Source organism: Meriones unguiculatus, chromosome 10 (assembly GCF_030254825.1).
Source record: "Meriones unguiculatus strain TT.TT164.6M chromosome 10, Bangor_MerUng_6.1, whole genome shotgun sequence".
NCBI lineage: Eukaryota > Metazoa > Chordata > Mammalia > Rodentia > Muridae > Meriones > Meriones unguiculatus.
The window spans coordinates 16108095-16132081 of record NC_083358.1 but is presented as its reverse complement, the minus strand read 5'-3'; the positions used below and the strand labels follow the sequence as shown (position 1 = coordinate 16132081).

General features: G+C 44.7%; 1 protein-coding gene, 1 long non-coding RNA gene and 1 other non-coding gene across 7 annotated transcripts; 2 read left to right on the top strand and 1 right to left on the bottom strand.

The window, feature by feature from the left end:
• Nucleotides 1–3432: 3432 nt before the first annotated feature.
• Tmem170a (transmembrane protein 170A) lies at nt 3433–15023 on the bottom strand. 4 transcript variants are annotated; one of them, XM_021647582.2, is made up of 3 exons: nt 14788–15023; nt 8946–9047; nt 3433–6334 (listed from the first exon to the last, which is right to left on the bottom strand). In XM_021647582.2, the coding sequence occupies exons 1-3, from the start codon at nt 14921–14923 to the stop codon at nt 6204–6206; spliced, it is 369 nt and encodes a 122-aa protein (XP_021503257.1). In that variant the 5' UTR covers nt 14924–15023; the 3' UTR covers nt 3433–6203. The 4 variants fall into 4 exon arrangements, with proteins under 4 accessions (XP_021503257.1, XP_021503256.1, XP_060247923.1 ...); XM_021647581.2 differs by having other exon boundaries at nt 8877–9047; nt 14788–15020; XM_060391940.1 differs by lacking the exon at nt 14788–15023 and adding an exon at nt 14210–14775.
• Nucleotides 15024–15058: 35 nt separating this feature from the next.
• On the top strand, nt 15059–17316 carry LOC132656807 (uncharacterized). Of its 2 annotated transcripts, XR_009594544.1 has the most exons (3): nt 15059–15367; nt 16371–16638; nt 17001–17316. It is a non-coding gene; the product is annotated as an uncharacterized LOC132656807 (long non-coding RNA). The 2 variants fall into 2 exon arrangements; XR_009594543.1 differs by having other exon boundaries at nt 16371–17316.
• Nucleotides 17317–17447: 131 nt separating this feature from the next.
• LOC132646142 (U6 spliceosomal RNA) lies at nt 17448–17550 on the top strand. The gene has a single exon (XR_009584268.1). It is a non-coding gene; the product is annotated as a U6 spliceosomal RNA (small nuclear RNA).
• Nucleotides 17551–23987: the final 6437 nt, after the last annotated feature.

Here is a 23987-nt window from a genome sequence, read left to right as displayed (position 1 = left end):
CGAGACAGGCTTTCTCTGTGTAGCCTTGGACTCACTTTGTAGAGAAGGCTGGCCTCCAACTCACAGAGCTCTACCTGCCTCTGCCTCCCTGAGTGCTGGAATTACAGGCAAGCACCACTGTGCCTGGTTTCAGGTCTTTCTTTTTAAAAACGTATGTTTTGTTTTTTCGAGACAGGGTTTCTCTCTGTAGCCCTGGCTGTGCTGGAACTCAGAGGTCCACCTGCCTCTGCCTCCAGAGTGCTGGGATTAAAGGCATGTGTGTGCTGCCACCCACTGCTGCCATCACCATCCAAGTTTAAAACTTTATTTGGGGGGGGGTGTCCCCTTGCATCTGCTTGCATCATGAATGTGCATAAATCAGAGGACAGACTGCAGGGCTCTGGTCTCTCCTTCCACCTTGCAGGTCCTAGGGATTGAACTCAGGTCCTCAGGCTTGGTGGCAAGTGTCCTTGCCCACTGAGACATTTCGCTTGCCCTAAAGTAGACTTCTCTTATCCGAAATTTATAGAATTAACAGCAGAATTCAGACCGAGTCTTTCGAATCTCACTACTCTTGGCCTTATTTTCCTTGGCTATTGTGAATACTCCCCATGACAGAGGGTCGGGGGTAAGCCCATCAAGGAGGGAAGTCTCCAGAGAAGATCTATACTCACCAACGATCCTCCCCCAGTTCTAACACTGCACAAAAGTCAGATCCCAACTAAGTTTCCCAGCCAGTATGAAAACTGGTGTGCGGTATCAAGTAGTTATGGCAGTCTCTTTTCCCATTTATTTATTTATTTATTTATTTATTTATTTATTTTGAGAAAGGGCCTCTGTAGCCTAGACTGGCCCAAACTTACCCTTGGGACAATACTCTTGCCTCAGGATCCTAGTGCTGAGATTGCCGGCCTTAGTCACCATGCCTGGCTATTATCTGGGGAGAGCTACATGTACAGACGTGTTCACTTGTATACACACGTGCACGCGGGTGTGCATATATGTGTTTGTGTGTGCACACGTGGAGGCTAAAGTTTGGTACTACTATCTTCCCCAGTCTCGTTCTGCCTTATTTTAGACACCTGAACCCAGAGCTAGCCACCTTACCCTGGAAACCCAGTCTCCACTCCACGAGCACAAGGGTCACCAAGGGGGTGGGCTCCACACCTGCCCAGCATTTCTGTGGGTGCTGGAGACCTGAACCTGGGTCCTCATGCTCCAGCTCACTGGCTTTCGGATGCTTTGTAAATGGTGACTGGCAGGTCCACTAAAGCTCTCAAATACGCACTGGTCCATCTGGGAGAACTTTACATTCAAGTGTAGCTCACGGGCAGGAGGATGAGTCCAAGGCACTGGGTTTATCTCCAGCACCACAAATAAAAAAAAAAAGATTAAAAAAGAAAGAAAAGAAAAATTATCAGGGGGCTGGAGAGATGGCTCACAGGTTAAGAGCAGCAGTTGCTCTTCCAGAGGACCTGAGTTCAATTCCCAGCATTCACATGGTGGCCATTAACCATCTATAATGAGATCTGGTGCCCTCTTCTGGCATGCAGGTGTACATGCAGGCAGAATACTGTGTATATAATAAATAAATATATTTTTTAAAAAAGAAAAATTATCAGTACTTAAAAATGGATAGATTTCAAACAGCCTAGAGTCCCAGTTTCTCCTAAAACAAAAACAAACAAAAGGCTGATTAAATATGGCAACGCTGGGTCATCATCCCGCAGGACAAAACAAGGCTAGACCCCAGGTGATGAGGGTCCCTTCACTCGGCAATGCAGTTAGTACCGAGCCCCCAACTCTTTGTAAGGTGTTGGTTTCCCTGTTGTCTTGGCAATAATTTAAGGGATCATCCTGCTGAATTCAGCATCTTTAGGTCTTCATCTGCCAGTCTCCACTTTCAAGTGTGGACTGTCACTTTCATGGAAACGGAAAGCTCCTTTCATTAGGTCACGGGTCCAAGCAAGCATGGGGACTTCGGCTGAACCCTGGTGGTCCATGCTTGGTGCTCTGTATCCTTCCAGGATAGCGAAAACGTCACCTAAGTGCACACATATGTAAGAAACGGCCAAGATGTACAGCCAACGCCTGTGTTCGCACTATATGCTTAAAAGGAAATTAAGGCTCAGTGTGCTGGCACACACCTTGAATTCCAGCACTCAGGAGAAAGAGGCCGTCAGGTCTCAGCCTGGTCTACACAGTGAGTTCCAGGACAGCCAGAGAAAAACAGTGAGACCCTGTTTCAAAAACCCAAACCAAATAAACAAAAACTTACAAGACAGAATGAATGGTGAACTACCCCAAACTGAGTGACCCAATTTCCTTAAACAAAGTAGAGTCGTATTAGTCACTGAGGACATTAAATTATGAAAATCTGTGGGGTTTCTCTTCCAGTAGACTACTGAAGTCATTGTTTGCACACTACACAGCCACCCTACATAAAAGGATCATACAAAAGCTTTCTTCACATGAATGGTGTACATATGTGTTCAAATGTGTGTAGGCATACATTCATGTGGAGGGCAGAGGTGGACACTGTCTTTCTCGTGAGAGGGGTCTCTTGGTGAACTGTCAGGGACCCAGGCTCTCCCTCTATCGTGCTGGAATTACAGGCAGGTCTCCATGCCTGCTTAGCTTTTTCTGTGGGTGCTGGGGATCTGAACTCCGGTCCTCACGCTTGCACAGCAAATGCTTTATCCACTGAGCCATCTTCCGAGGCCCCATACAAAGCTTCCTGATATGAACACATGGCCCGATAAATAGTTAATGAGTGAAGTTCACTTTAAGCAGGGTTTAACCACATATCTGAAAAAGAATTTTATTAAAAATCATTATAAAGACGAACATAAAGGAAATACAATTAAACATATAGGTTTATTATAAAAGATTACAATAAAAATGTAACTACAGGGGCTGGCAAGATGGCTTAGTGCTTAAAAATGTCTGTTACCAAGCCTGACTGAAGTTTGATCCCATGGACCCAGGTGGATGAAGGAGAGAACTGATTCTTGAAAGCTGACCTCTACTTATATGCCATGACAAGCACATGCGCTTGCTCCCACCAATAAATAAATGAGCATGGTCAGGAGGAAAGTCCAGGCATGGTAGCACATACTTTAATCTTGGCACCTGGGAAGCTGGAGCCAGCACATCTGAGTTCCAGTATAGCCTTAAAGAAGTTTCAAGCCAGCCATGGCTGCACAGTGAGGCCTTGTCCAAAAATAAATTTTTAGAGAAAAAAGAAAAAGAAAAAGAAAGAAAGTGAGCTGAGTGACGTGCTGTGCTTGTAATCTCAGCACCTGGGAGGCAGAGACAGGAAGACTGCCACAAGTTCAAGGTCAGCTTGGGCTTCGTGAAGGCTGAAGGCTAGCCAAGGATGCATAAAACATTGCCTCAAATAAAAGCTAAAAACGAACAAACAGACAAAAAATGCTATCCCAACTCAAAAAATTTAAAGTGATTCTTTATTGATAATGAACATTTATACTAGCATTAGAAATATCAGTAGAAAAATAATATTTAAATAAATTTCTAATGTACAAAGATTTGATCATTTTGACTATAGCAGTTAAGTGCAATTACCTAATATATAAAGTTAAGCTGATTTTGGTCCTAACCAGCCTTACGCAGTACACCAGAAAGAAATACAAGTTCACAAAACCTTCTGCACATGGACCATTAATGGCACAGAGGCTTCACATTCTGGGAAACAGTTCCTTAGGGAAGGTTGGCATGTCCTGCAGTGTCACAAGAACTTAAAAACCAGAGAAGTCAGAAAGGACATTGGAATCAAAAGCCAACATACAGCTTAAAAACCCAGAAGACACAGGATGGACGCCATTATTTTCATGAAGGACTTCTCACTAGTCCCAGCATTTTCTACATAGTATCTTGATACAAAGGATGCAGTCCAGAGATACAGCTTGCTCACATAATTGTCGTTTCACTTGTGCACACAAACTTAATTGTTACCCCAAAATTCCACTAAGGGATCAAGAATTCAGCTTTTTGGTTGGAGGTTGCCTACCTATCTCAAAATTTAGAAAGAGGGGGTGAGAAGTGGAAATATAAATGCAGGAATCAGGGTCCAATAAAGTCCTTATTATTTAGGGGCACAGCCAACCACCTCTTCACTTCCGTGCTTATGTGGAAAATTATATCCCAAAGAATGTTCAGTAAGCACTCTTGTAAGAGGCACCCTTCCACTGACAACACTATCATTTCCCAGGATGCAGGGTACAAAATTCAAGTTTCTCCAAATGAAGGGCTGATTTCCAAAACCGCAGCCCCTCAGGCCAAAACTAGAAATCTTTCTTTGGAAGAAAGACCTGCTCTTTTTGCTGGGGATAGGGAGGGCCAAGTATCTGCACTCTGACTGCCCACCAAATCTCATCAGTCACTACAGTCACTCATCAGACGAGTGTGTGTGTGTGTCAAAAAAGAAAGAATCCATTATTTTTGTGACCATCCCTGCAATTTACTGGGCAAATTGATCCTCTTGGCTATTTTATCAAATTTTAAAACTACGTGCATGTGGGTGACAGGGCGTATGTGCACATGACTGCACGTGCTCCCACAGAGGTCCTCTTGGCTATTTAAAACTTTTAAAATGGCAATTATTTATTTACATGGCCGTGTGAGCAGCAGGTGGAGGCCAGAGACAACCGCAGGAGTTGGTTCTCTCCTTCCACCATGTGAGCCCTGAGACTTGCCTTACTTGCTGAACCATCTTGCTGGGCCCCTCTTGGCTATTTTTTAACCAGAAGCTGAGGGCATATTGCTTTAAGATAAATTTATGTCCTGATAGGTTGTGAGCCCTAATCTCACAATGAAAACTCTCCTTTAAAAATGTCAGAGTTAATTATCAGAAGCCACTTTGAAAACAGGTTAACAACAAGAACACTGCACTTTGTACAGAACCGTCGAAATGATGAAAGGTGCTCAATATTTGCACCCCTTTCCCTTCTGAAGGTCACAGTCTGCAGGCTTTTTTAGGGAAGAACAAGATTAGGCAGTAGAGTTAAAAATTAAAATAGCTAAAATTAAGTAAGACACTACGATTTCACTTTAGGGATATAAATTCTCTTCAACAAAAATACAAAGGACAGAGGGGCTGTATCTGGAGAGGAAGTTTTAGGCACTTTCTGGGAGTAGATGATCAAATACTGCAGGGGTGGGCAGAGGATCGTGGCTAAGTTAACACAGTGAGAGGGAAACCACCACTAACTCCTCACCGGAGCACTCGACAAGTGTGGAGCTGTCCAAGAAACTAAAACCACGACGAAAACTTGTCACAGAATCCTGCAAGTGTCTTATCTGTGACTGAATGTCCAAAGAGTGTCCTAACCTATCTGGTTTTGAAGTTCAGCTCCAGCCATGTAAGAAAGTCTGTGTTTCCAGAGAAGGTAAACAGAATAGATGGCGTTAAAAGTGATGAGCAAGGGTTCATGGAGAATCTTTGGAAAAAGAGCCTTCATTAGGCTCTTTTTTTTTTTTGATGCCTATAATCCCAGCTACTCAGGAGGCTGAGGCAGGGGGATTGCTTGAGCCCAGGAGTTTGGGCCAGCCTGGGCAACAAAGCAAAACCTCATGTCTTAAAAACAAAACAAAACAAAACCACCAAAAAAACCCTCCATTAGCTAGCTTACTTTGATCAAATGATAAATTCACATCTCTTAAAATATATCAAATAATCAGAGGTCAAGACAGTTACCCATAAAATGTCTCATTCTCAGTGGTCACCTACTTTTTACAGTGGAACCAAAGCTGTTCTTTGAATTATACTTCAGTTCTTCCTGTTACATTCCACCGGCTTGTCCTCAGAGTGACACTCAGCCCAAACCAACTTGCCTTTATTGTCACCACGAAAGCTTTTAGTACAGTGCAGCCTGCTCCCTTGAAATCAAGCAGCATTCGCCATTGCTTCTGTGAAATGGCAATGTCGCATGGTTGTGAATGATGATGCAAATTCTCGCTCGGAGGATGCAGACTTCGAGGCATTGTTGGCATAGGTGGAAGATGTGTGTTTCGGCCGAGCACAAGGGTCCACAAGGGTCTTCGCCTGCTGCAGCGTCACATGGAAGACAGGGTTGTGGTGTTCCTCACCTTCTCGTGCCTCCAAGTCGCTTCCATTTGAAGAATGAAGAAACCATGACACTGTCTATTCCTTTTGATAAGTCTATAAAATGCAGGGGTGACATCACAGTGATGTCACTCATATGCTATAGAGTGGCTAAAACCCGTAAAAAAGAGACCACCACTACACAAAACGTCTGCCCGGTGCCCAGTGTGAGGGCTTCAAAGGGGATCATCTCCTTCCCGGCTGCTCGGTAGACTCCAGCAATGGCCGCACCTGGTTCAAATGTAAGCGTGTTAAAAGAGAAAAAAAATTAATTACTACAACAAAACCTGAGCTTAATGACATCACAAAAACACAACATCTAAAACTTTCCCTATTGGGAGATAGATTTTCTACATTTAATTATGAAAGAAGAGTTCTGTGCTTCCTGTGACCAGGCTAACTTTCTGTATATGGTTTCCAACTTTTTATATATGGTTAAATAAATCTACTGAGATTTGTAGTCTCTTAGAGTATCTCACAATTCCTGAGTGATCTGAAGTGACAGGCATGATAACAAGACAAAACATCGATTCCCCTTGGTCCAATATCTTTCCTCACTCCTTGCCAATTAACTCCTCCATGCCTATCACTGAATAGTCACCAAATACATTCTTGGCAATGAATGACAATCTACTGAGACAGATCAAGAAATGTTTCCAGGCCACAGGGAGTCCCAGCTCCACTTGCTATTACACCGAGATTCCATTCAAGGAAGAAAGAAAGGAGGGAGAAATCAACACAGAGTTCTGAGCCATAACGCTATTCAAAGGGCACTGGGCAGAGAACTCAGGGTCCCATCTGTTTCCCAGGTGACAGCTTCCCTTATTATAGTCACTGCAACCTCCCAGAGGATGCCAGCACAACATAGAAACACCTGTGTCGACCCACACCCCCCATCTAATATTCTCACAAACACCTGTGTCGACCCAGACAACCCCCATCTAATATTCTCACAAACACCTTGTTGACCCAGCTATACATCTGAGAGTCACAGGAACTCATAAAACATAGTCAACCCAATCAAATATCTACAGGTAGGCTTGGGGTGTGGTTCCGTGATAAAACACATGCTTGGTATGCACAAGGCCATGGGTTCCATTCTCAGCACCCCAAAAAGAAAGGATAACCTCATACTCTCAAATTGTGACATGAGATATTATGAATGTGTTTTAACAAGCAAGCCGTGCCAGACGTTTGACTTTGCCTCCAGTGCAATCAACGTCACTAATGTCTCAGGGCACAAGTCTCCTGAGACGTGGATGATAAGGAAAGAAAGGAAAATCCTACAAAGAATAGGAAAAGGAAAAAGAAAAAAACTATCCTAAAGCCTTAAAACAGAAATGAGCATGTATTCAGTTACTATGTGCCAATGACCATGTCAGGTACTTGGTACGTAGACATTTCATCTAGTCAGCGTTCAAGGATGTGGGGTGGGTACCTTCATCCCTGCTTTACCAATAAAAGGAGATCAGCTTCAGGGGCCAGAAGTGCAGTGTGGATACTGCAGCACTAAGTGACACAGTGAGAACACAGAGAAACAAGGCTGCAGTGTCTCACAAAAAGAAAGAAAGGAAGAAAGAGAGAGAAAGAAAGGAAGGGAGGGAGGGAGGGAGGGAGGGAGGGAGGGAGGAAGCAAAGTCAAAGAGATCAATGGACATTTCTGCTCAAAGCTCAGGGTTTAAATTTACAGTGAAAATAAAATAAGGTGACAATTTAGGAATGTCACATTCCTATGTTTTACAAATATACTTATGATTATACATATTTATTTAAAAATAGCTGAGGCTAGAGACATGGCTCAGGAGTTAAGAGCACTGGATGCTCTTCTAGAGGACCTGGGTTCAATTCCCAGCACCCACATGGCAGTTCAAACTGTCTCAACTCCAGTTCCAGGGGATCTGGCACCCAACAACAGACATGTAAGCAGCCAAACACCAAATGAACATAAAAATAATTCATTTTCATCCCTCTAACTGTGTCAGTGACATGAAACAAAACACAGACAAAACAAGAAGCAGGTTTAAAAATAGTTTGCAATTTCCATGTTGCTCCAATCTCAGGTCATGAAGCAACATGGAGTCTGGGGTGGGGGAGCACGGAAGGACTGAAAAACACAGAGCAGACACCTGACATTCTTTGTGTGTGGTGCTAGGGTCACAGCCAGGGCCCCAGACACACAAGGCCAGCTCCGCCACAGAGCTTTGCATCCCTGCCCTCAGTTGGCTTTCTACACAAGAATTCTTTTCATGAGACTTGTTCTCTATCTCTCAAGAAACCACACCTAAAAGAGTGGGAGCAATTAGTGAGCCATTCTGCTCAGGTCAAGGGAAACTGGATCAGAAAGGTGCTGAGGCTTCTAAGGACAAATGCTTGTACTTTGCCAGTGCTCCATCTCAAAAAGCTTCAAAGCTGACTTGATAAGGCGAAGAGATTAGCCAGATGAGGGGCCTGAGAGCTAAAACAAACAAACAAACAAACACACACACACACACACACACACACACACAAAACAAAACCCCAAAAGGAATACATTAAAAGATAAAATCCACACTTAAGTCTTTAAAATTCACTGTGCCACACACCCACACCCCTCCTCCCAACCTCCTACCCCCCCAGTGCTAGAAACCAAACCCAGACCTCTGTGTTTGCTAGGCAAGCATTCTGCCACTGAGCTAAATTCCCAGCTTCTGCCCCATATTTTCAAAACGAGTCCTAAGGTAAGGTGACTGAGTGCATTATAAGCTTTTGACCAATATTTTAATGTCTAACATACTTGTCAAGATTCCAGCAGTAATTGGTCCCACGATGCCCATCAGCAGGATGCCTACAGACATGAACCTACCATATTTGTGATGTCTGAGGGTGAAGAGGGCCAGTAATCCAGCCGGGACATGAAAGAAGACAGAAGACACCAGTGCCCACAGGAACACGCCATACCACATCTCTGGGGGGAGGAAGAGAAAGGCAAGGCTGGAGTCACTGACTTTCCCAGGGGGCCAGTGCCAAGGAGGCCAGTCCCAGCCACTGAACCCACTGATCTCACGCTCACCAGAACTTAGTTGTTGTCTAGTGCGCTTTGCTGTTGCGGGTTTTTTGTTTTGTTTTGTTTTTAAAGTTGGGCAGAGAAACCTCTTTGATTAAGATCCATTTTATTGTCTATGTGTTTTACCTTCATGTATGTATACATACCATGTACATGCTGCCCATGGAGGTCAGAAGAGGACATTAGATCCCCTCATTGGATCCCCTAGAACTGGGGCTACAGATGGTTGTGAGTCACCAGTTGGGTGCTGGGAACTGAACCTGGGTCCTCCGCAAGGGCAACAAGTACTCTTAACCTCTGAGCCACCTCTCCAGCCCCTTGTCTTTGTTTTTGTGAGTCAGAGTCTCATCACGTGGCCCAGAATAGCCTCATACTCAATCTGTATCAGAGGCTGGCCTTGAACTCTGATCCTCCTGCCTCCCTTGGGTTGGGATTATGGGCATTTGCCACCATGCCAGGGTTTACAGATGGCTTTTACGGGGTTCACGAACTACCATTCACAGGCTATGAGCTGTTTTTATACATAAAGACTTATTTAAACTGATTAACAGGACTGTGGACACAGTAACAAGGCAGGAAGGAAGTCCTCACCTCAAACTGACTGCTGGTTAGCACCCAGATCTGACCTGCAGCCTCCAGAACAGAGGCAACAACCAGCTGTTAAGACACCCCCCCCACACTCACTCATGCTACTTTCCCTGGAGCACAGCAGCTACCCAAGCAGGTTCCCAGCATAGTCCCACACCGTTCTGAGCTCCCTCCCTCGCCCCAATCTCACCTACACCCCAATATGCAGTTATCTACTTCAGTGCTCACATGTAGTACTACTTAAAACATTTTGAGGGGGAAAAAAAGACTCCATTACATTAAGTTAGTTTATAAAAATACTCTGACAGGATGATTACAAGACTTTGAAAGCTACAGCAAACTTAGATCTATAAAACACTTAAAAAAAAAAGCTAAGTGATTTCTTTTTACTCCACTGTATCTTAAATTATCAACAGTTTAATAGCCATTTATTGATCGATAGGGAGTCCTTTTCATTTCCCTGGCTCAACACACTGTCGAAAATGTTTCCCTGTCTTCCAGCATGTCCTTGTTCACTGCTTCAAACCAAGTGAATTATCAGCTATGTTTTCCTTGGGAGCTGCATTGGCGGTTTTCTGCTGCTGTAACAATCTTTTTGGCTCGAGGTTCTGTAAGCTTCGAAGTCCAAGACTGATAATCCACATCTGTAAGGGAGGACCTTCTTTTCAATTTTTCCTGCATGTGCGTGTGTGTGTGCCATTGCTCTCTTCCTTATAGTTGGAGGCAAAGTCTCTCACTTGGATGCAAAGCAAAGCAATTCAGCTAGTCTAGCCAGCCAGCTTGTTCTGAAGATCCCTTCTTCACGTCCAGATGCCAGGATTACAAGTTGGTCACCATGTTCACACATGGTAAGCTTTTATGTTGGTATTGTACGTCCAAACTCTGGTCCTGGGTTCAATCTTGAGCAAGATACATACACATACATGAAGTCTCATGAAGAGCTGCCTCCTCCAGATGATACTGAATCAACAAAAGGACTTTGCTGATGGCCAGCTCTCTGCCTTCAACCCTCATTACTAAGTCACTTTGGCCCCAAGATCAACTCCAGTCTAAAAGAACAGCAATGGAGGAAGTGTCAGAAAAGGAGACAGCCATCTTATCAGCTGGCTCTACTCTGTCCTTATGTTCCAAGTCAAACAGGAACTCTTGTTCCTGGGGTTGTAAACTGACCAACCACACCTGTCCTCGTGGGGACCAGAGTCTTGCCCAGTACCGTGACTCCCTGCTGGAACCAGGCTGCTGGGATGCCCATCAGTCTGCATCACTCAACTGTCCATTCCTTGCTTGCCAACTGTCTCCCATCTGCCAGGAGACCCATAAGTATCCTCCCCTCCCCTCTACCAGTGACTGGCTCTCGGGGCTCCTAACTGTGGCCTGGCACCTCTGTCCTGATACTACCTGTCTTAGTCACTGTTCTATTGCCATGAGGAGACATCATGACCAAAGCAACTGTTAAAAGAGAAAGCATTTAATTGGGAACTTTTCAATTTCAGAGGGTGAGGCCATTACCATTAGGCCTCATCATCTTGACAAGCCAAGAGCTTACATGTACTTGATCCACAGGCCCAACCCAGTGACACAGCTCTTCCAATAAGGCCATACCTCCTTATCCTTCCTAAAACAGTTCCACCAACCAGGGACTAAGCATTCAAATCAATGAGTCCATGGTGGATGGCGGGTATTTGAATATTCTTATTCAAACCACCACAACAGCCAAGACTGGCCTTGGATTCAAGATGCATGTAGCTCAGGATGGTTAGCCTCAAATTCACAACCATCCCACCCCAGCCATCCAAGTGCTGTGCTTACAAGCATGTGCCACCATACCAGGCGCTGTTTATGAAAACAGCACTCCATCCCTTGACTCGCTCCAGCCACCTACTCTGCCCCCTATCTGGTCTCACAGTCACTACCAGATATTGAGTCTCTGCACTGGCATGAATGGTCCATATGGGAGGGGCTTTTGTTTTCTTCATCAAGGACCTTCTCATAGAGACCCCCAAACAACAGGAGGACTGGAGATATGACTCAGCAGTTATGAGCCACTGCTACTCTTGCAGAGAACCAGAGTTCACATTCCAAAACCCATACTGAGCAACCACTCCCGCTCCCAGAGATCCAGTGCTCTCTTCTCTTCCCTATGGACATCCATACACACAAGTAAAAATAAATCTTCTTCAAAAGGGTACACCGTAATCAGAAAATATTCATTCAGTGAATGACTGACTTGTCCAAGTTGGATCCACTCTTGACTTCAGCAACAGCACAACCAAAATGTTATTGGGTTTGCTTAAGTTGGCATTTAGTGAAATCCCATCTTCAGAGAATGAATGTCATTCCTGATTGTTACAGATAACAACTAAAAGCCAGTCATGGTGGTACAGGCCTATAATCGCAGCACCAAGAAGGCTCAGGTTCTCTGGCAACCTCAGCTACATAATGACACCTTGTCTCAAACAAACAAACAAACAAACAAACAAACACAAAGCAACAACAAAAGAAATCTGAGCAAGTTAGGAGAATTTGGCAGAATCCTAAAGGGCTAAGTTGCAAAAGCAGGTTTAAAAAAAAAAAAAATCAATTCAAAGCTTTTTAGTACAGAGAAACCACAGAATATTTTAGGGCAATGATCTGCCATGAGTTGGCATAAACTACAAGTAACTTTTCTGTGTGACCAAAATAGAAAGGAACCCAGGCTCAGGACCCTGAATAAGATTCCTACGAAGAGGACTTTAGTATCTCAAACTAGGGTCCAACTTCAAGGATTCATTATAACCAGAATTCCAGATTAAGATAGGACACTGCAGGGAAGGGACAGGTTTACTGCTGAACTCTGGTCAACGTGGGGTCAAGGGCTAAATGCATTAGCCCTTGTGATTAGCACACTGTGATCTCATCCATGCTTATACCTCCAGCCTGGAACCCACACTGGTCCAGATGGATTCCTGACCAAGGAATGAGTCCTGGTAAACAATGCTCTCAAGTCTCACATCCATAGAAGTAAAACTCAAAATACAAAATGCAGATTAGCATTTTCAGAAGAGTCTGGAGACTGGCTCAGCAGTGAAGAGCAGCTGCTGCTTTTCCAGAGGACAAACAAGTTCAGTTCCCAGCTGAGGCATTTTTACAAGTTCTTTGGCATGTAGATATATACAATAGATATACAAAACAGACGTCCGCTGACTTTAAGACAGTTCTTGCCATTATTTATTTATTTATTTTGGCTTTTCAAGACAGGGTTTGGGTTCCAGGTTAGTACCAAAAGGAAACAAACAAACACACAAAAACTGAAGTAAGCACAGAAGAGTTGCTCTAGGGTAACTGAGATTAAGAAATCAGGATGATCAATGTAATGTGTGATTCTATTATTATGTGGCTCTGGATGGCCTGGAGCACACTATGTAGACCAGGGTGACTTCCAATTCACAGATATCCGCTTGCTTCTGACTCCAGAGTCCCGGGATTAAAGTTGTGCAGCGCCACACCTGGCAATTCAGGACTCTGGATGAGCTCTTGAACTTAAGCAAGGCTTCTGACCAGCTCTCAGAAAACCAGGCCATCTGCTGCTTTTTTCTGTCTTAGTAAAATGACTCTTTCTCTCACCAAGTGAAAACAAAAACAAAATGCAAAAAAGGAGAAATGGCTCAGAGGGAAAGAGTGATGGCTGCTCTTCCAGAGGAACCAAGTTTGATTCCCGGCCACCTGCACATACCCAAACACATGCACATTTTTAAAATAATCTTTTTTTTTTTTTTTTAAAGAAGAAAGCTATTTGGTTAATTGGAGAGAAATTTAAACAAGACCTGTTTAAATAACACCACTTTATGAGTATTAAGAATTTTAAAAGCGGTATGATTTGGGGGCTGTGACAGGACACATCTCTGCTTCAGAAATTTTGAGCTGAAGAATCATAAAGCGTCATGACTTCTGCAGTACAGGAGTTAAAGATGTGATGTGCATGCATAAGCACAGAGAGAGTAAGAACCAAAATAGTCACGCTTTGCATAATGAGATTTCTACCGTCACCAGCCAAATACGCAACTCTGGCCCCATAATCTAAAGTAGCCTGCCACCTAGGCTTTGCCTAACCGTATCTATGATGTTCTTACAACTTCCCAATTTTTAAGCAGTGTGTGACTTTTACCATATACTGTGTTTCAATCCCTCAGGTTTGAAATGTTCCCGAATAGTTGGAAAGAAATTAAAAAAAAAAAAAAAAAAAAAAAAAAAAAAAAAAAAAAAAACCAGACAGACAGATTTTAATCCTTGAAGAATACGAACCCTTCATTTTTTGGAGAAGGTCTCCAGAGTGGCGGGTGTGGGTTTTGTTTATTTATTTGTAATCACTGTCAGGTGTGACACTAACACCTCTGAAACCAATCTGAACTTCTGGACCTCTATGTGTGGGCAGGATCACAAGCTAACATCTTCATGTGACCCCCCCAAAAAAACAAAAACAAAAACAAAAACATCACCTTGTCAGATACACAGGCAGGTCCCAGGTGTCCACTAAGAGGCGCCTGGCAGTGGCTGCCCAGTACATGAGGATGACAGGTGCCTGGCTTATGGCTGCAGTCAGCAATCCATTCACGATGTCTCTGGCCCAATTTCTCTTTGCTGGAGCGCCCTAAGCCCCCCTCCGTCGTCTTGCCTTCAAAACTCCAAATAATCATGACCTCCCCTGAAGGCCTTTATTAGTGATCCCAGGGGAGGCAATTCTACTCCCCACAGCTTTCTGGAGTCTGGCAGAGGGCGACGAAGCTCGGATGGGAGGTGAGAGCAAATCAGAAGTTGTGGCTAAGTTCTTCAAGATGTGGGTGGGAGAAGCCGCAACAGGTCTGAGCAAGTGATTCCTCCACACACAAGCTGGAGGGCAGGTGGGTGTAGGAGGACAGAGTCAGCACCAGGCTCTCGGAGGGAGCACTCTAGGGCAATCTCTAGGCTGGGACAGGCGTCGCCCCGAGGCACCCGGGTGCGATTCCGGGGCTGCCTCGGCCTCGCCCCGGGTGGCCGACGACAGGTGCGCAGCGCGCAGGCGCGGGGCGGGGCGTACCTGGGAAGGAGCAGAGCGAAGTGGAGTTGGGGCACAGGGTCCCGTTGCCCACCCGCGGCACGAGCTTCAGGCTGAGGATCTGCTGCAGGAGCCCGGCCGACCCGCCGCCGCCGCCGCCGCCGCCCTCGCGCTCCATCTCGCCGCCATCCACCGCCCGCAGTGCCGCGGAGCCCGGCACCTCCGCAGCCGCGGCGTCACCTCGGGCCGGCCCTCTTCTCCCGCCCACCCCAACGGCGCTGCTATAGTAATCGTCTCCCCTTCCAATCACAGGGCGCCGCAGGCGGAGGGGGCGGGGCGACTGTTGTTCCCGCCCCCCCGGAGAGGCGTTCTATTGGAGGAAAGCCCCGGCTTGCTGAGCCCCCAGTGAGAAGTAGCTTCTGTTCCGTCCGGGTGAGCTGAAGCCTTTCGCTTTCGTGACACTTGTAAGTAGGACGAGTCCGGTGAGATTGCCCAGCGGGCATGAGGGATCTGAGTTCCATCTCTAGGACCCACGTGGGGAAGGTGAGAACCAGCTCCCATGGGTTGTCCTTTCACCTTCACAACTAGATAAATATTATAAGAAGATACAGCACCAAAAACAGTAAGTAAATAATAAGTAAATGAATAAATAAGTAAGAACTAACCAATGGTGAACTCAGATTTCTGGGTAGAGCCGGGTGTGCGTTGGCAGGGAACCAGACTAGCTGCTCAAAGACCTAGATTCCAACCCCAGTCGCTTAGCATGGAAAAGGCTCTGTAGGTTCAGTTCCCAAACAATTAACAAAAGCTTGAAAGATGGCCCAGAAATTGTGTAAGTCGTTGAAGTTGAAACTTTTTCCATGTGAGCTGAAATAAAGACCTTTGTTCGCAGGATGATGGTGGCATATGCCCTTAATCCCAGCCCTCAGGAGTCAGAGGCAGGCAGATCTCTGAGGCCAGCCTGCTCTGCAAAATGAGTCCAGGACAGCCAAGGTTACACAGAAAAACTGTCTTGACAAAAACAAAACAAACAAAACCCCCACACAAAAATATTTTGCAGTCAGCAAAATGGCTCAGCGAGTAAAGGCACCTGCTGTCAAGTCTAGTGAGCTGAGTTCCATCTCAGGGGCCCATACTGTAAATGAGAACCCACACCTGCAAATCGACCTTTGTCCTTCACGTTCAATAGCATAGATTCCCACACACAAATTGTGATGGCTATTCTTGGTTGTCAACTTGACTCCTTCTGGAATTAACTAAAACCCAAAGGCTGGGCACACCTTTGAGGGATTTCTTTCTTCCTTCTTTTCTTTCTTTCTCTCTCTCTCTCTCTCTCTCTCTCTCTCTGTCTCTTTCTTTTAAAGATTTATTTATTTATTATGTAGACAGCTGTCTGCCTGCACGCCAGAAGAGGGCATTAGATCACATTATGGATGGTTGTAAGGCACCAAGTAGTTGCTGGGAATTGAACTCAGGACCTCTGTAAGAGCAGCCAGTGCTCTTAACCTTTGAGTCATCTCTCCAGCTTCGATTCTTTTTTTCTTACTTAAATGATTTAAAGTAGGAATACCCATAATCTGGATCTTTGAGCTGGGAAGACCCACCCTTATTCTGTATCTTTTGAGGTGGAAAGACGAACCTTTAATCCGGACAGCACCTTTGGCTGGCAGCCTGCATAAAGGACATAGGAGAAGGAAGCTTGCTCTCTTTGCCCGTTTGCTTTCCTCTCACTAGTGAGTCCATTTCTTCACTGGCATCAGAGCCTACTTCTTGGGGATCCCAGCGTATACTGAAGACCAGCTGAGACACTCGGCCTCGTGGACTGAACAACTACTGGATTCCCGGACCTTCCATTGGTAGACAGCCATTGTTGGATTAGCTGGACCACAGCCTGTAAGTCATTCTAATAAATCCCATATATGTATTCATATGTATATATGTGATTCATATGTGAATATGTATTCATTAAATAAGTTCAAAAATGTTAATAAATAATATATTTGTTAAATAAATATATATTTATTCTATAAGTTCTCTTCCTCTAAAGAACCCAGGCTAATATGCATATACAATAAATAAATAATTTTAAAACCTCCTGAGACAGCTGTTTTCCAGTAGATTTGGACATCTTGTCAACATTGCAGATTTTGTAGGATTTTTGTTTTTACATGATAGAGTGGGAATGCCAACAGCCTTTTCTCATAAATGTGCTATATCCAAGGAACACCTGAGTGTTGTTCATCTCCCTCCCAAAGGAAAGAAGTAGGAAAAAAAAAACACTGGGCTGGGGAAGTAGCTCTGTGACAGATGTCCTCGCCTCATATGCCTGAAGCTTTGGGTTTGATCCCCACTACTACACAAAGGTTCCTAAAAGACTTTCAGGGAGAACCTGTGGATTGCTTATAAAGAAATGAAACCTGATGCTTTGACAGCCAAGTGGAAGGGCCTAGAAGACAAAGCATCGACATTTTGGAGGAAAAAAATGTATTTTGAGCTTTTGAGCATATGCTTTTTCCTAGTCATCTAGTCCTTTCCTTTCGCTTTTTTAATAAATTACCTCTATTTCTGTTACCTTTTCGGTGTGTTTGTTTTTGTGACAAAGTCTTGCAATGTTGTCTTGGCTGGCTTGGAACTCACTGTGCAGACCATGTCTGGCTTCAAATACCTTTAGAGAGAGAGAGAGGAAGGAAGGGAGGAAGAAAGCGCTTGCTTGTATGACACATATGTAAAATTAGATTCATGCATAGATTAGCATGGCCCCTGCCCAAGGATGACATGTTAATTCATGAAGTGTTCCATATTTTTGTAAGCATAAAAAATGAATTTAAAGGAAAAGAAACAGTGCTCTGAAAGCATAAGAGTGCCAGGAATGATAATAGCACAAACTTGTAATTCTAGATCTTGAAAGAGACAGTAAGTGCAAAGCCATCTTGAACTGCGTAAATTGTGTCTCAAGGTGGGAGGGGAGAGGGGAGGCGGCTTAGTGATTAAGAGCCCTTCTGCTTCTTCCACAGGACATATTAAGAAGCTCACAGTAGCCTGTTACTCCTGTTTCAGGAGAGCCAATGCCCTCTCCTGGCCTCTGAGAGTACCTGTACCTCTCTCTCTGTCTCTCTCTCTCTCACACACTATAATTTTTTTTCAAATGGGGTATCAACTATGAGCCAATTTAAGATATAAGAGCTTAGTGTAGAGAAGAAATGACTCAATAAAATTACTTTAAAACTTACACTGTGAAAAATACTTGGCTCCTAGCTGGGCTTTTCATCCCAGCACTCAGGAGGCAGGGCAGAAAGATATTTGTGAGTGCAAGGCCAGCCAAGACTACAAACAAAACAAAACAAAAAACATGTGGTTCCTCATGGCATACATAGTAAAATAATATAGTAGTTCAGTAAGTAGATAGCAAAAGCCTAACTATACAGGGATCTGGTACCCTCTTCTGGCGTGCAGGCAAACATGCAAATAGAATAGTCATATGTATAAATAAATAAATCTTAACAAAAAGAAATGGGGGGAATTAACCACACCGTCACCACATTCTCTGTGTAAAAGTTCCAGCAGCTACCTGTCTAGATGAGGCAAGAAAGACAAAGACGTATCCTCAGAAAGAATAAAGAAATCACTTTCAACCTATCGGCGATATTACTGCAAATTTAATGGCTAGAAAAGTAAGGAAGGGAAAGAGAAGGAAAAGGAATTGTGGGACCAATTGCAGGTAGTCTCTCCTGTAATCTCATAGAACTCAGGAGACAGGAAGGCCAGCCAAGAGTTCTAGGCTTGCCTGGACTATCTCACATAAAATAAAGAAATGGGACAGTGAGATGCTTCAGTGGGTTAAGACACTTGCCACAAAAGCCTGACCAACTGAGTTTGCTCTCCAGAACCCACGTAAAGGTGAAACGCCACAGACTTGTCCTCTGACCACACAGGTGCCAATGTAAACAGGTGCCAGAGTGATAGATTGTTATGTATGCGAATGTTTTGCCTGTTTGTATGTCTGTGCACCACATGTGTGCCAGAGGCTCACTGGAGACCAGAAGAGGATCTCAGATGCCTTGGAACTGAGTTACAGGTAGCTGTGAGCCACCATGTGGGTAATGAGCTGCCAATGCAGTTCCTCTGGAAAAGCAGCTTGTGCCCCTGCGTCATCTCTCCATCCCACAAATGAAGTTGAGAGAGAGAGGAAGGACTAAACAAACCACTGAGAGAGAGTAGTACTTCAAGCTAAATCAAGTGACTTATAAGGGTAAGGCAAGCTCATCTGATTTGGGGCATACAAATCCTAAAGAGCCGGTGGTGGTGACACAAACTGGTAGGATATGCTGAAGAAACGGAGACAGGAGGATCACAAATTTGGTGCCAGCCTGTACTGTAAATAGCCAGGAATATATAGTGAGACTGTAGTTTAAATGTGTGTGTGTGTGTATCTCTATCTATCTATCTATCTATCTATCTATCTATCTATCTATCTAATTTAAACATATTGTTGGTATGTTTTTTGTTTTTTTTAATGTATACACCTTACCCTTGCTCATTTAAATACTGATTTCTCCCCCACCCCACCCCACCCAACTCTCTGGTTTCAATCCGGATATTGCATTGTGATACTCATTCTAAGCATCCTGTCTCAACTCTTGTGTAAACAGGAACAAAATAAAAGCAACTGGACACAATGTTGAGCAGGGAGAAGCCAGAGGACAGGAAAGAGGGGAGGAGCCAGAAGGCGGGGGAGGAGTGGGAGAAGAAGGAGGAGAAGGGGCTAGAGGAGAGTGAGGAGAGAGAGCTGGAGGAGAGATCTTGGAGGACGTGGAGCATGAACCAGACCTAAGATTTCACAAAAAGCAAGTATAATGTGGGAAATCTAAATGTTAGGAAACTGAGGGCTTGGAGGTTTAGGAGGGAGTAAATATTGCCCAGCATTGTGTTCTAGGTTAACTGAAAACCCAATCTCTGTGTGGTGATTTGGTTATACAGCTGTTTAAGATTAGCAGCAAGCTTTACTAGAAGATAAACCAATAGTAAATATTAATAACTCCTACAACAACGTATTTATTAGGGCCTGGAGGTGGCAGCACACGGCTTTCATTCCAACAGAGAATCTTTGAGTTTGAGGCCAGCCAGGTCTACAGAGCTAGTTCCGGGATAGCCAGGGCTACAGAGAGAAATCTTTTCTTGAAAAATAAACAGAATTTTGTTTTGTTTTTGTATTTTTTTCCTCAAGAAGTGGTCCTGTTAATCCACTTCAGTGGAGGGGATGTGCCGGCCAGGTCAATCCCAGTTCCAGCGAAATGTAAGGCACAGATCAGTCAGGAGAGGGCAGTGCGTCAAAGGCCTGCCTGACCGGTTCCGGTAACCCCGCCTCTCACTTCATTCTGGCCAGGAGTATGATTCTTTATCATTATGACTGCTGATGGGAAATGCTAAATTCAAAACCCCCGAAGGCAATCGTGAAAGCCCATTTATAATCTTGAACAGGATAAAGACTTCAGAGAGAGGCACAAAATCCAGGTGCCCTAAGGAAAGATTTCACAGGTTAACAGGGTAATTAGGTGATATTAATAGAATCTGAATGTGGCGGTTTGACTTCATATATACAAATGTGTAACCGCGGGCCTTTCCACCCGCGCCTCCTCCCCAAAATAAAAGACTGAGACTTTATTATTTATCAGTCAATGCCTTGGTCACAAGCTTTGGCTCATTCCCCGACCAGTTCATAATTTTATCAGTTTATTCTGTGTGTGCCACATGGCTGGTTACCGGTCCATCTTCCTCAGAGTCCTGGTGAATCCTTCACTCTGACTCCATCCCCGAGTTCATCTCTCTCTCTCTACTTTACCAAAACTCCCACCTCCTATTTCCCACCTCAGCTAATAGGCCAATCAGCTTTTTATCGACAGGTGATGCTTCCAATATACTACAAAAGAGATTGGCGCTACACAAATGTACAGCCCAGTCGAGTTTTTTTGTTTGTTTGGTTTTTGGTTTTTGTTTTTTTCTGGTGTGATGTTTGTGTGTGTGTGTGTGTGTGTGTGTGTGTGTGTGTGGTGTGTTTTCGAGACAGGGTTTTTTCAGTGTAGCCTTGACTGTCCTGGAACTCACTCTGTAGACCAGGCTGGCCTCGAACTCACAAGAGATTCACCTGCCTCTGCCCAAACCAGACTGCTGGAGTTAAAGGTGTGCACCACCACCGCCCAGCTACTGATCAAGTTTTATACAATAAAATGTGCAGCTAGAGCTGGTATATAACAGTTGCATCACAATAGACCATGAGAATTGCTGCTTTGGGTTTTGGTTATTTGTTTTGTTTTTACTTTTAAAATGTGTGTGTGACAAGCTTTAGTGTGAAGGCCAGAGGACAACTGACCTTTCAGGAAGATTTGGTTATCTCCTTCCACAATGTGGGTTCTGAAGAGTAAACTCTGGTCGGCAAGCTTGACAGCTTGATCCCCTGAGTGATACGACCTGCATTTTTTTCCCCCGAAGATGTATTTATCTTTACTTTATCTGTGTAGGCCTTGCCTGCGTGAATGTGTGCCACGTGTGTGGAGCCTAGAAGAGGGCATTGAATCCCCTAAAACTGGAGTATCAGATGGTTGTGAGCTGCAGTGTGGGTGCTGGTCCTGTGTAAGAGCGGCCAATGCTCTGTCCAGCCCCCTACGAGGTGATTTAAAGCCTTCTGCTAGCCAGGCTCCTAGACACCTGCTACCAAATAAGTCCGCTATTAGCATGAGTGTAGTTGAATCAAGTGTGGTTTGAACAGAAGGGCTTTTCACACCAGTCGCGCAGGTGGAACACATACAGACATGAAGGCCCTAACACATACACATGAAATAAATTAAAAATAGTTATTTAGCTGATGAGCCCATTTTGCTGTCCCTACAGATTTATTCTTTTGTGGGACGATGGGGAGGGAGTACTGGGGAGAAATCCTAGGGCCCTGTTCAGACTCTGCAAGTGTTCTGCCGATCCACAGTACCCCATTGCTAGTCTTTTCAAACATGCTACCTAGTGTTGTAAGTGTAAGACAGCGCTTTCAATTGCTCTTTTTGTCCTCTGTAATTTTTCAAGGCAATCATTAATAAACTTGTTTTCTATGTTAATCTGCTGTTTTATTTATTTGCTAGCCAGGTCTTGCTGTGTAGCCCAGGCAAGATTTAAAACTCACTATGCAGCACAGGCTGGTGTTGAACTTGAGAAAACCCTTACCTCAGCCTCCCAAGTGCCAAGATTGTGGGCATGCACACTCAGCTTGGGCTCTCTTCTTGCTGCAGAGTCCCAACTGATAACCTGTGATACCTTCTCTATAAGGTCTAGCCTAGGAACTGGTATATTATACCAGCCAAAGCAAGCCAAAGCAATAGCCCAGATTCGGGGCAGGGGGTGGGGTGTGTGGCAGGGGGTGGTTAGAGGGAGAAAGGCACATCTTTTTAGTAGCAGGAGCTATAGTCGTGTTGCAGAGTGTGAATGGATTCACTGATGATTGACATTGGTTATGCTGTCCCCAGCCATCTCACAGGGCAGTCTTCAATGATGGCTACGCTTCGGCAAAGTGACAAGACCTATGTACCCAGCAACACAAATCTCTATCCCTTCCGGGTCCCCAGACTTGTCTCTGCTGTCCCCACCAGCCAGACCACCTTCTGCCTTTATCCTGAACCCCATCTGGGGTTGATTTTGAGGCTTGCTTGAAACCTCTTGTGCCAGGAGATTCACCATAAGCCTTGCTCTGACTGCTCGGTGTGCAAGAAGTCCAGGGTTCACCCCAAGGCTTGCCTGTGGTGTTCTACATACAGAAAGCTAAGCCGCTGTCAATCGCTCCTGCCCCAGCACCTCCAGAATGAATCAGGAAGCAAGGCGTGGAACACAGATGCTGATTCATCACACCATCAATAGAACATGCGATACGAGCCATAGTAAAGGAAACTCACCGGAATCTTTTCGGTCTTAGGTCTGGCATCCCAAGCAGTTCCTTGTCTTACTGTGCCTGCACACACCATCCTAACTGGGGTGGTCTGTCCCCAGGCTCACTCTCTCACTTGACAGCAGACTCCTTTAGAGAAGGGGTGCAGCTGGTTGTTTTTATCTGCAGCGACCAGCACAAAGCAGGAAGGCCGGCTGGGGAGGAACATGCATGCAGGAAAGGGTCAAGTAGAGGGGCTGGACCTGCCCACCATACTGCTATTTTTGTTTTGGGGATATTTGCTGACAAGTGCTTGGGTGACTCTGACTTCAAGGAAGCATGTCATATCGGCACTTGGGAGGCATAGGTAGGAAGAGTGCCACAAGCTTGAGGCCAGCTTACATAGTAAGTTCCAGGGCCATCCAGGGGCCTTATTCTAATACATGACAAATTCTGGTCTCAAAAATGAAAGAGAGCTACCCTGTCCCATCTCACAGGGTAAGCAGAGAACTACAAGTGCTGTCTTTATGGAAGTGGGTAGTCTTTTCCTGTGTGTGTGGAAGGCTGTTCTGATTGTGTCTCTGATTTGTTATTTATTTAAGACTTAATTTTACTTTTAATTATCTGTATGTGCACGGAGTGCGGGTGCTCAGGGTGACCGGATCCCGTTGCTGGAGTTTCAGGTGTTTGCGAGCCAGCTGACATGAGTGCTGGAATTGAACCCTGGTCCTTTGCAAGAGCAGCACTTGCTCTTCACCACCGAGCCATCTCTCCAGCCCCCTTGCCTACCGTTTGTAAGTTACACAGACTGTATTGATGGCTCTTCATGGTCAACTTGACTGGAGTGAGATTTACCTAAGGGATTAGGAAAGCATACATTTGGGTGTGTCTGTAAAGTTCACTTGTGCATATGTCTGTGAAGGTTTTTCTGAGACCATTAGACCATGAAGGCTTTGACTTGCTGAATAAATAGCTTGAATGACCACCAGTTTGATGGAATTACTGGAAGGTAATTAGGAGCTAACTAGAAGCACACGTACTGCTTGGGACTGTATCTTGGTCTGGTCCATTGAGCTTCTCCCCTTTATTTGTTTCCCTGGTCATCATGATATGGATTGCTCTGTCCCACCATGGCCTTTCTGTCACAATGAAATGACACCTCTGAAACTCTAAGCCTAGTTCCCTCTCTTTTCAGTTGTTCTCTCTGAGGAGCTGTGAGAAAAGTAACACATACGCATTCTAAGGCATTTTGTTGCTTTTGCCTAAGTAGATGGAGGTCACTTTCTGAGCTGCCCAGTAAAATTGAGGTTTAACTGGTCTTTAATGCCAGAGCTCAGGA